At 39.7% G+C, this 13226-nt stretch overlaps 1 protein-coding gene across 1 annotated transcript in view; it reads left to right on the top strand.

Moving 5' to 3' along the window:
* zgc:113333 (beta-N-acetylhexosaminidase) overlaps positions 1 to 13226 on the top strand; it is a 46063-nt gene that overhangs the window by 4625 nt on the left and 28212 nt on the right. The window contains exons 2-3 of the mRNA XM_048609501.1: positions 2026 to 2128; positions 4680 to 4917. Coding sequence (XP_048465458.1) covers positions 2026 to 2128; positions 4680 to 4917 — 341 coding nt within the window. The remainder of the gene's footprint in view (positions 1 to 2025; positions 2129 to 4679; positions 4918 to 13226) is intronic.

Below are 13226 nucleotides of genomic sequence, written 5' to 3'. Positions count from 1 at the left end.
GTCCGGTCTGGTCGTCCTGTTATTGGATGTACATTATTGAGCTGGAGAGAATTCGGAAGAAATTTACCAGGATGTTGCTGGGAATGGAGGGTTTGAGTTATAAGGAATGTCTGGATAGGCTGGGACTTTGTTCACTGGAGTGTCAGAGGCTGAGGAGTGACCTTAGAGGTTTATAAAATCATGAGGGGTATAGATAAGGTGAATGGCAGATGTTTTTTCCCTTGGGTGGGGAATTTCAAGACGAGGGGGCATATTTTTAAGGTGAGAGGAGAAAGATTTTAAAGATGTGAGTGGCAACCATTTTACACTAGACAATGATTGGTGTGTGGAATGAACTTCCAGAGGAAGTGGTGGATTGCAGGTACAGTTACAACATCGAAAAGACACTTTGATAAGTACATGAATAAGATATGCTTGGAGGGATAGGGGCCAGGAGCAGGCAGGTGGGACTAGTTTGTTTGCGATTATGGTCAGCATGGACTGACTGGACCAAAGGGTCTGTTTCTGTGCTGTATGATTATGATTCTATGACTAGAGGGAATCTCTGAAAAAATTTTTTCACCCAGAGGGTGGTAAAAATATGGAATGTGCTACCTCAGAGGGTGGTGGAGAAACGTTCTCTCGCAATGTTTAAGAAGCATCTGGATGAGTACTTAAAATGCCAGGGACCAAGTGCAGCTAAATGAGATTAGTGTAGTTTGGTGTTTGGTTTGTTGGTATAGACCTAGTGGGCCGAAGGATCTCTGTCTGTGCTATCTGACTCTGACTCTATTGGAAGATTTGAGTCCAATTTGTTCATCCAATTCCCAGCATCAGACCTTCTTGGGAGCAGGGACTGCATTCACTATGGCACCATCTTGTTTACCATTAGCATGTACACACTGTAGCACAGCATGTAGACTTGAGTAGCATTTGCAGCTAAAACGAAACCGAACCACATCATTGAAATCATCTCATTTGTGGAATAAAGTCCACCTTGTTGCAGCCTTGCCTTTGTTTCTCTATCCTCTTATCCTCTAATAGTGGAACAGTTCCTTATAGAACGAATTGTCCTAACACATTGCAACACAGTAGCACTTCACCTGTACTTTGCCATCAAGAAAGTGAAAATATCAACTTGTATGACTTGATGTTGGTGTGCATTTCATTTTATTACAGTAAATTCCAACAGCAAGCAATTCAATTGCTTCAGACTGTGCTGCCATGGATACATTTTCATTTTAAGCTATTCTTGCAATGCTTCCAGGTACTACTTCAAGGTAACGTTAGAAAAAGTGGTTGGCTGATTATACCCTGCAGAACGGACTGAACTGCTTCTCACATCTTGGCAGTTTGGTGTCACTTTTCGGATGAGCTATTAAACAAATGTCCTTCTCAGGTGGACTTGAAAGACCTCATGGCATCTTTTCAGTGCAAGTATTTAGATACTGGCAAATAATAGTCCCTGCTGCTTGTCGTGGGTGCTTTTGTATGAATATGGTTTGACTGCTATAGTATACCATGTGGAATTATTTTAATAAGTAGCAGGAATGCACCTTCCATGTAGTTTAATTATGAGCTGCAGTTTTATTTAAATTACATGTAGAAACCGCAACCTCACACCACTTCAGAAATTATAAATACATAAAACCCTAATTGAACATTAACTAAATGCTATTTAGAGAAGTTTGTACTTGCATTATGTGCACCTTTAATGAGCTATGAAATAGTCACTAATCTCAGTTGTTTCTGTCCAAGCTAAACTTAAAACACTATCAATGGCAATTTTGAAATTGATGACAGTGTGAAATAAAGACTTGCTTGAAGTGGTGGAGATTGTACTACCCCAATCAGATGACTGATCACTCATCCTTTGGCAGTTTGTGGGACCTTAATGTGAGCAAATTGGCATTTTCCCAAATTAACATATTTTGCATAAGTAGTTATTTGACTCTGTGACCTGAAGCTGTGCAAAAACATATGAATGCAAGTTCTAAGATCTTTTTAAAAATTAACATTAATGATCTAGTTTTCTCTTTCCTGCAGGATTACCATTGAACATGGCAAGGATAAACTGCATGACTGTGTTGCGTTTCCTAGTTTTGTTGATTGTAGTAATAACGGGTTTGAAGATGTATCCAATATTCAAGTAAGTTATCTTTCAAATTTATTTTCAGCATGTGGGTATCAGTGGCAAAGCCAACATTTTACAGCTCATCCCTAGTTGTCCTTGAGAACTTAATGGAGGGTCTTCTTTAATTGCTACAGTTTGTGATAAAAATGTCCCCAAAGTTTAGGGAAGAAGGTCCCTGACATTGACCTAGCATCAATGAAAAAACAGCCAACCTATCTTGATGTCAGGATAGTATGTGATCTCAAGGGGAAACTTGGAGATTATGTTGTCCCTTAGCCCCAGCTGCACTTGATATTCAACTTTATTGAGGTTACAGGTTGAGTGTTTTCTTGACAAAAGTAGCTCAAAGTGTGATGTAGATTTGGCTTGGCCTTGCCATGATCCCATTGGATTCTAGCTGTGAGTCCAGTGTAGGGTGTTATGATCATTTATGTTTGGTTGAAGGTTCTTGCCAATGAGGCATTGGGTGAGATTCTTAGTTGATAGGGTAAATGTGAAAAGGTTGTTTCTCCTTATGGGAAAGTCTAGGACCAATGGGCAAAAATCTCAGAAGAAGGGGTCGCACGTTTAAGACAGAGATGGGGAGGAATTTCTTTTCTGAGGGTGGTGAATCTGTGGAATTCTTTACTGCAGATTACTGTAAAGGCTGGGTCATTAAGTATATTCAAGTCTGACAGAGACAGCTTTTTAATCAGTAAGTTAATCAAGGGTTATGGGGAAAACACAAGAATGCAGAGTTAAGGATTATCATATCAGCAGAATGGCCTACTTTGGCTCCGAGGTCTCATGATCTACTCATGACAATTGTACCTGGAAGATAGGATAGTGAGGATCTCTGGAAAAGTATTAGGTAGGATAAGTGTGAATTAAATCGGTGGCTCTGTTTTCCTGTCTGGGGTCAATATTACTGCCCAGTATCAAATCATAGACCACAATTTTCTACTTGAGGTACACAGGTTTGCACTTTTTTTAAATTTGATTTTGATTTGTTATTGTCACATGTACTAAGATAGAGTGAAAAGTATTGTTTTGTCTGCTAACCAGACAAATCATAGATTACGTAAATACATCAGGGTAATAGAACAGAATGCAGAATATAATGTTGCAGCTACAGAGAAGGTGCAGAGAAAGATCAGCTCTAATAGAAGAGAGATCTGTTCATAAGTCTGATAACAGGGAAATAGCTGTTCTTGAATCTGTTGGTACTTGTTTTCAAACTCTTACATCATCTGCCCAATGGAAGTAAGTATAATCTGGGTAGGACGAATCGTTGATTATGTTGGCTGCTTTCCAGAGACAGTGAGAGGTGTAGACGGAGTCAATGGAAGGAAGACAGGTTTGTTTGATGGTCTTGAGGTTGGTGAAAGCAGATTAATCATTAAAATGTAAATCTTCAAGTTTCAAACTAAACAAGAAATAACATGATTTAATTAAACTCAAGTGAAAGCAAAACAAGTTTAACAGTTATGGGGAATTTCGTGTGGTCTTAGGCAGAGCAGTTGCCATACCAAGCTATGATGCATCCAGAAAGGACACTTTTATGGTGCGTCTATAAAAATTGGTAAGAGTCACTATGGACATGCTGAATTTCCTTAGCCTTATGAGGAAGTAGAGGTGTAGTTGTGCTTTCTTGACTGTAGTGTTGATGTGGTTAGACCAGGATAGATTGATGGTGATCTTTACTCCGAGGAACCTAAATCTTTTGATCATCTCCACCTCACCACCATTGATACAGACAGGGGCGTGTCCTCCACTCTGCTTCCGGCAGTCAATGACATTGTTTTGCTGATGTTGAGGGGGAGATTGTTGTCTTTACATCATGCCGCTAAGCTCTCTACCTCCTTCCTGTACTCTGCCTTCCCACCACTACCACCTTGGGCTTCCAGCCCTACTTCCATTGGAAAAAAAAAGGCTTGCATTTGTATAGTGCTCTTCATTACCATCAGACTCTCAAACCGTTTTACAACCAATGAAATACTTTAGAAATGCAGTCACTGACGTGATGTAGAGCATTGAATCTTTTCCCAGTGAATTTTGTTTTTCATGATAATCTTTATTATATTCCCAAGATATTGTTAAATTTCCCAAATTCCTTCCATTTTCAGTAGCTAATCCATGTTTTGATACTCTACCAAGTTTTTCCCAAACACTGATCAACTACCCCAGCCTGTTCTCAGTTTCCATTGTGCATTGTTCCCTACATCTTTTCTGGCCTCTGTATCCCCACTGCTGTTGCCCTACTGTTTTACAAAGTCTTTAATCATTCAAATGTGTATGTTAATGAATGTTTGTGATGTTTTGAAGATATTGCCATCATTCCACTATTATTGCTTCTTTCTCCTCTCATTCATCTTTACACATCCCCATAACTGCTAACTTTCTTTTGCTTTCACTCGAGTGTAATTAAATCAAGTCGTTTCTTCCTTAATTTTGAACTTGAAGATTTACATTTTAACGATTAATCTGCTTTCACCAACCTCAATCTCACCAGTGTCCTAGGCTGAGGAACCCATTACGGGTCTCTGCTTAAGAGAATCTGCTAATTGAAAGTAATTGTCTATTTTAGAACAAAGCAATTGGACACTCCTGCAAAAGATAGCTTTTGGAATAAACGTGGAGGAGCAATTACAAATAACCAAAAACTGGAACATGAAGAAATCCAAACTGTACAGCAGGTAAAGGAAATCATAAAGGCAGAGGTGAAACCAAAGACTCGGAAACAGAAGGATTATGGCATTTCAGGGATGAGAATTGTGCACTTGGATCTCAAAGGAGCTGCACCAAAACTTTCATACTTGCAACAGGTAGGACATGTCACTTCACTAGTTGAAGCTTAAATGCATTTAAATGAAATATGTGGACGCACATGTAGGTGAAAGAAGCGAATAATCTGTTGACAGGCTAAATGAGTGAGGTGGGAAATGTTTGCCTTTAGCATAAACACCAGCTTGGACCTGTTGGGCCAAAAGGCCTGTAGATAGATAGAGAGCGGGAGAGCTCTATCTCTATATAAAATGAAAAGTTGTAAGATAGCACCATAAGAACTATCCAGCCGACCTTGTATTCTTTTGAGAATAGGAAGTGGAGGGATAATCTAATTAAAGTATTTAACACGTTAAAAGGATTAGATAGGATGGGTAGAGAGAAACTGTGTTTTGGGGGAAGGGAGGACAAGGGGACATAATGAATTAAAGTTAGGCCATTCAGAAAGGAAATCATGCTCAGCAGACCTGGCAATATCTAATGATAGAAACATTAAAATTCCAGATTGATGAATTTTCGCCAGAACATCCAATAAAAGGTCATCGATTTGAAAGACCGACTCTGCTTCTTTCTGCAGAAAGGCTGCCTGACCTGTTGAACATTTCCAGCATTTTTAGTTTGCAGCCTTCAATATCTATAGCATATTGCTTTTGTAAGGTATCAGGAAGCACTTTTTAAGATGAAGGGGAATAGAAATTTAAATTTTCCCAGAAGGTTGTAGATGCTAGCAACAATTGTAGTTTTCAACTCTGATGCATAGATGTTTTAAAAACCAAAAGATCTGCGGATGCTGTAAATCAGGAACAAAAACAAAGTTGCTGGAAAAGCTAGCAGGTCTGGCAGCATCTGTGGAGCAGAAAATAGAGTTAACGTTTCAGAACATTCTGAGGAAGGGTCACCGGACCCGAAACGTTAACTGTTTTCTTCTCCACAGATGCTGCCAGACCTGCTGAGCTTTTCCAGCAACTTTGTTTTTGTATAGATGTTTTGTTGAGTAACAGTACTAATGCATATGGTACACAGGCAGATATGTGAAGTAGAAATCAGCCACAATCTAAATCGACTGGTGGAACAACCATTCTAATCTTTCTAATAGACCTGGTTCATTGGGAAATAAACAAAATTACAATCCTTGGCTTTACTCTGTGGCTTGACTGATATGTGGAGTCTTATTCCCATGCATAGTAATGCAGAAAGGCTGTATTTTAAAATGAGGCTATATAGATGCTCTATATACAAAATGGCAATAAGCTAGATGGTCCCAAAAATCCAGTTTTTAAACAGCAAGTATAGTAACAGATAAAACATTTTCCCTTCTGGAGGAGAGAAATTCAGAATGAATATTAAGACAATGCATTGGCTTAGCTATCAGCAAATTAGAAGTCAACCTTTCCTGTTGGCTGGTGCTGAGGAGGGTAATGTCTTTCAGGTGAAATGTTAGACAGAAATTGATGTAAAAGATCCCATGGTATCTTTTTAATTTAAGAAAGTGCATGGAGTTTTCTCTCCATTCCTTCTCAATCCAGTATTACCAGAACAAGATAACATGTTAACTCCTTTCACTGCTATTAATTGATCTTGGCATGGTATAAACATGTCAACAATTTTCCAACCTGAATAAATTACAATAAACAATACCTGTGAACTTCCCTCGTTTACTTCTATCAGCCTAAAATATATTGATTTTTAATCTATTTTACTCGCCTCTTGTACCTATGTCCACTTCTATACCATTAATGAAATTGAAGATCATTAAACGTCATTGCCCTTTGACAATTCTTTGGAACCTAACTGCGACGAAGCCTCATTCAGATTCTCCTCCCATTTAGACTTATTATATCTCACCTGTTAGCAATGTAGTACTATGTGGTTCCAATAATACCAATAATATAATCCATCCTTGTGTTTAGTACTTTATCAAATGATTTGTTGAAATGCAGCTATACCACACGAATGGGAATTCTACAATCTACTGTATTTGACATTGCTCAAAAGATTCAATCGGGCTTGAAAAAATGAAGCCTATAGTTCATTGCTGAGAAGCCCAAATAACAACACAACTTGCTAAGCATTTACGAATTCATTCCAATTGCTTTCCCACAATTGCCACCAAGACGTGCATCAATAGTCTTTGGAATTCAGTTCTTTTCTCTTTAATGTGACCATGTGACTTGGATACATATCTGCACATATGTCGATATGTCTGTTGGGGTAGAACATCTGTACATGTAACTCCACAACACAGAAACTCACAAGGTGATATCTGCATGCTGACTGGTGTCTGAGAGGAAGCTACAAAAACATTAACACAACTTGCATTTATGTCGTATGGGGTACAAACATAGAGCAGTATAGCATAGGAATAGGCCCTTCGACCCACCATATCTTAATCGACAATGATGCCAATCTAAACTGATCCATTCTACCTGCACATGATCTGTATCCATCTATTCATGTTGGTCTAAATGCCTCTTAAATGTTGCTACCATATCTGCTTCTACCACCTCTCCTGGCAGCATGTTCCAGGCACCTCTCACCCTCTGCACGAAAACGTCATTGCCACACATCTCCTTTTACATTTTCCAACTCCCACCTTAAACCTATGCCCCCTAATATTTGACATTTCCACCCTGGGAAAAAGACTCCAACTATACAGCTTATGCATGATTCTCATAATTTTATATACTTCCATCAGGTTGCCCCTCAGTCTCCAATGCTTTAGCAAAAACTTCTTATACCTAATACACTCTAATCCAGGCAACATCCTGTTAAACCTCTTTTGTACCCTCTCTAAAGCCTCCACATCCTTTCCTTAGTGTGCTAAACTGCACACAATACTGTAAATGTGGCCTGACTAAAGTTTATATAGCTGCAACATGACTTGCCAACTTTTGAACTCAAAGCCTTGACTAACGAAGGCAAACATGCTACCCTTCTTTACCACCTTATCCACTTGTGTTGCTACTTTCAGGGAGCAATAGACTTGTATCCCAAGATCCTTCTGTATATCACGCTCCTCAGGGTCCTTTTCTTTTTCTATTCATTTTTGTGGGATGTGGGCATTGCTGGCTGGCCAGCATTTCTTGCCCATCCCTAGTTGCCCTTGAGAAGGTGGTGGTGAGCTGCCTTCTTGAACCGCTGCAGTGCTCCTGCCGTGGATTGACCCACAATGCTATTAGGGAGGGAATTGCAGGATTTTGATCCAGCAACAGTGAAGGAACGGCGATATATTTCCAAGTCAGGATGGTGAGTGACTTGGAGGCGGTGGTGTTCCCATATATCTGCTGCTCTTGTCCTTCTAGATGGAAGTGGTCATGGGTTTGGAAGGTCCTGCCATTTATTTTCCTCTTGCATTTGACCTCCCAAAATGCATCACCCCTCTCATTTCTCGCCAACTAGACAATCTTCGTAACTATCTACAACTCTACCAACTTTCATGTCATTTGCAAGCTTAAATCAGACCACCTACATTTTCATCCAAATCCTTTTTTTATAGATATGTATCAAACAAGAGGTTCCAGTATTGATCCTTGTGGAACACCACTGGTCACAGACCTCCAGTCAGAAATACAACCCTCCACAACGAACTTCTGTCTTCTGTAACGAAGCCAATTTTCTATCCAGCTTACCAACTCACTGTAGATCCCATGTGACTTAAGCTTTTGGACCACCCTACTTTTAGGAAAGTCCATGTATGCAACATCCACTGCCCTACCTTCATCAATCATCTTCATTACTTCCTCAAAAATTCAATCAAATTTGTGAGACAAGACCTCTCCACATAAAGCCATGCTGACCTTCCCAAATAAGTCCATTCTTTTCCAAATGTGAGCAAATCCTGGTCCCTAAGAATTTTCTCCAATATTTCCCTACTACTGATGAAGGCTCACTGGCCTACAATTTCTTAGATTATCCCCATTACCTTTCTTAAACAATGGAACAACCTATTCTCCAGGCCTGTGGAACTTTGCCTGTGGCTAAAGAGGATACTAAAATCTCTGTCAAGGCCCCAACAATCTCCTCCATTGCCTTCCTCAGTATCCTGGGATAGATCCCATCAGACCCTGGAGACTTATCTACCTTAATGTTTTTCACGCCACCCAACATCTCCTCCTTCTTAAAAATGATATGACCTAGAGTATCAACATACCCCTTCCTAATCTTACTGTCATCCATGTCTTTATCCTTGGTGATACAAAGTACTCATTAAGGACCTTGCCCACTTCCTCTGGCTCCATGCATAAATTCCCTACTTTGTCCTCGAGTGGACCTACCCTTTCCCTAGCTACCCTCTTGCTCCTAATATGCGCATAAATGTCTTGGGACTCTCCTTAATTTAACTTGCCGAGGACATTTCATGGCTCCTTTTTTAGCATTCCTAATTTCTTGTTTAAGTTCTTTCCTGCTTCCTTCATATTCTCAAGAGCCTTGTCGGATATCAGTTTCCTTAACCTTACATATGCTTCATTTTTCTTTTGACTAAACTTCAGATATCTCGTCATCACGATTCCTAAATCTTGCCATCCTTATCTTTCACCCTCACACGAACATGCTGACCCCAATCTCCAGTTCCTGCCTAATACTTTTGTAATTAGTCTTCCCCCAATTTAGCATTTTCACCTGAGGATCAGTCTTCTCCTTATCTGTAACTGTCTTAACTTATGGTATTATGATCATTGTTCTCAAAATGCTCCCTCACTGAAACTTCAATCACCTGGCCAGACTCATTCTGCAATACAAGGTCTAGTGGGCCCCTTCCCTAGTTGGACTATCTACTTATTGTTTCAAGAAACCCTCCTGGATGCACCTAACAAATTCTGCTCCATCTATGGGCCTGGAACTAAGGGAGTCCCAGTCAACATTAGGGAAGTAAAAATCACACTATTACAACATCCCTGTTATTTTTACATCTTTCCATGATCTGCTTAAATATCTGTTCCACTATCTCCTGCTCCCTATTGGGTGACCTATAGTATTACCCCATCATAGTGATTGCACCTTTCTTGAGTTCTACCCATATGGCCTCACTGTATGAGCCCTTCAAGATGAATTGCATTGAACTGAATTGAATTATTGTCACATGTACTCAAATGAAGTCACCACTTGCAGCGCCACCTTAGGTATACAGTACCTAGTTACAATCCTTAGTTACAGAATAGAGAAATGAAGAAAAAAAATCACGTTACAGCTATATACAGTATAACCATTGGTCAGATAAACAAGAAGCAAAGTTAAGACAACAAACATCATAGTCTCTCTCCAAGGGCTCTCCAGAGCAGACCAGCATATGGTGCGGGAACATGGTCTGAGTGCTGGCTGCCACCACGTTCCTGAACTGGGCCACTGCCCCCACACTGGACTGCTGCCTCCGCTCTGCACTGGCTGCTAGTTGCTAGTGGAGATGTCCTCTCTTAGTACAGCTGTGTACATTCTCTTTAATCAGTAATGCAACTTCACCATCCCTCTCTATCATGCCCGAAACATGTTAACCCTGGAATGTTAAGGTGCCAGTCCTGCCCTTTTCTCAACCAAGTTTCTGTTATGGCTACAACATTGTAGTTCCTTGTACTAATCTAGGCTCTGAGATCATCTGCCTTACCTGTTATACTCCTTGCTTTAAAATAAATAACTTCAGAGCACCAGACCTGCCAAGCTCATTAATATGACTCTGCTTGTTCTTCCTAGTCAACTTACTTCACCTCTATCTTCTCCTCAATCACTCCACATGCTGACCTACTGCTCTGGTTTCCAACCCTCCTTGCCACACTAGTTTAAATCCTCCTAAGTGGCACTAGCAAACCTCCCAGCCAGGATACTGGTGCCCTTCCAGTTTAGGTGCCCCTTCCCATGCAGGTCCCTCCTGTACATTTAGATACTCAAAGGTTTTGGTAAGGTCTTACAAAAATTGTTAATAAAATTCAAGCCCACAAGATTGTGGGGAATAAACTGGCATGAATTGAAACCAGGTTAATGGACAGAAAATAGTAGTAGGAATAAATGGATTATACAAATAGTGAACAAAAATGGACCATTTGGTGTCTTGAGTTGTTTTGCCACTTAGAACATGACTGTTTATCTGGTTATGACCTCCAGTGCATACGCCTGCCTGCTCCTGATCATTTTTTTCCCCTCTGCTTACCAAAATCCTATCCACTTCTGCTGTACAAATATTCAGAATTTCCTTCCACTGCCTTTTCAGCAAGAGTTCCAAAGATGCATGAATCTTTGAGGGGAAAAAAAAAGCCTCATATTTATTTTAAATGGCGACTCCTTATTTTTAAACATTGGCCACTAATTCTAAAATCTCCCATAACAGGAAATATCTTCTCCACACCTAAACCATATTAATTCCTCAAAGAATTCCTGAAAATATTTTCCCTTCTCAAAGTCATGTTAGCTCTAACCTTGAACTTATCCAAGTGTCCTACAGTAATTTTTACAATAATAGCGTCAGACATTTTCTCTGACAGATTTAAACCAATTGGCCTGTAGTTTCCTTTTTTCTATCTCCTTCCCTCCCTTTTTGAAAGAAGTAATATTTGTTACTTTCCAATCTAATGGGACCTTCTCTGAATTAAGGGAGTTTTTGAAAAATTAATACAAGTGCATCACTAGCACTTTTCTTGACCTCAGGATGAAATTCATCCTGGAGCTGGAAAATTGTCAGCCCATGGCTCCAACAATTTATTTGGCAACATTCCTCTGATTTTTTTCCTGCGGTCCTCCGTCCCTTCCATTTCCTGGTTTTATATTTGCTTCTGAGATGTTATTCATATACTCCATTGTAAAGATTAATGCAAAATATTGGTTTAATTCATCTACATCTCCTTATTTTCATTATTAATTCTCCAGACTAATTTTCTATAAGCTAAATGCACACTCGGTTAACTTTTCCCTTTTTTAAAAAAATATTTATAGAAGCTCTTACTGTCTGTCTTTATATTTCTGGCTAACTTTTTCTTGTACTCTAATTTTTTGGTCATTCTTGTTCTTTTTTTTTTGTAACAGTTTTCTGATGTGCCACCTGTCTTTGCATAATTTTAATGTCTTTTATTTAAATTTTAGTGTGATTTTTAAGCTTTCTAATTAACCATGGATGTTCCTTGGAATGTTTCTTACTTGTTGGAACATTTGTTATGACAAAGGGATGGCAAGCTAGACCAAATCAGACTTGCTAACACTGGCTATTGCAGTAAGTAAAATTAAAATATACAACGACCCTTAAAATTGCCCAGTTGTACCTATCAAGATTTCATGAATAACATATCAGACACCAAGTTTATAGCTTAAATAGAAACTTACAATTTATTATAATACTGTAACTTTAGCAGAGCAAAGCTAAACAAGGTAATCAAATTAATCTTCTGAAGAAGGGTCTAGGCCCGAAACATCAGCCTTCCTGCTCCTCTGATGCTGCTTGGCCTGCTGTGTTCATCCAGCTCTACACCTTGTTAAATCAAATTAATATCTATGATTTAAACTCAATCTTCTTATTCATAGTCCCCACTATGAAACATAGAAAGTCAGATACAGTTAAGGGATAAACTTAAATAAAAAAAAAAAGCTGGAACTGGATAGTTCAAAAACCGTTTCAATGAGTACCAAGCCTTTATGAAATTCCTTGAATGATGTGTATTATTACAGGCTCATGGAATTGTATCTTGCTTGGATTCCAAAAACACCAGTCAATGCAAATACCTTCCAGCAGACTAGGGAATGTTCACTTACTTTTTATAAATTGAGATTCTTTTCCCTGAACTCTGAACAAGTTGATTTAATGATGGATAACTGGAGAGCAACCAAAACTCCATCCAGCAGCTTTCACAGCATCACTGTGTTCTACCTAAAAACAAGGTCAAAAATCACACAACACCAGGTTATAGTCCAACAGGTTTAGAGTCATAGAATCCCTACTGTATGGAAGCAGGCCCTTTGGCCCAACAAGTCCACACCGAACCTCAGTGTCCCACCCAGACCCGTCACCTTGTAACCCACCTAATCTACACATCCCTGAACACTACGGACAATTTAGCATGGCCAATCCACCTAACCTGCACATCTTTGGACTGTGGGAGGAAACCCACACAGACTCGGGGAGAACGTGCAAACTCCACACAGAATGTCGCCCAAGGCTGGAATCGAACCCGGGTCCCTGGTGCTGAGGCAGCAGTGCTAACCACTGAGCCACCGTGACTATAACCTGGTGTCATGTGATTTTTGACCTTGTCCACCTCAGTTCAAAACCAGCATCTCCACATCATGCCTAAAAACAAGCAAGAGCAGTCTAAGATAACAAGGTGTACAGCTGGATGAACACAGCAGGCCAAGCAGCATCAGAAGTGCAGGAAAG

The sequence above is a fragment of the Rhincodon typus genome, chromosome 21, assembly GCF_021869965.1.
Source record: "Rhincodon typus isolate 14 chromosome 21, sRhiTyp1.1, whole genome shotgun sequence".
In the NCBI taxonomy this organism is placed as follows: Eukaryota; Metazoa; Chordata; class Chondrichthyes; order Orectolobiformes; family Rhincodontidae; genus Rhincodon; species Rhincodon typus.
This window is presented reverse-complemented; position numbering and strand designations above follow the sequence as displayed.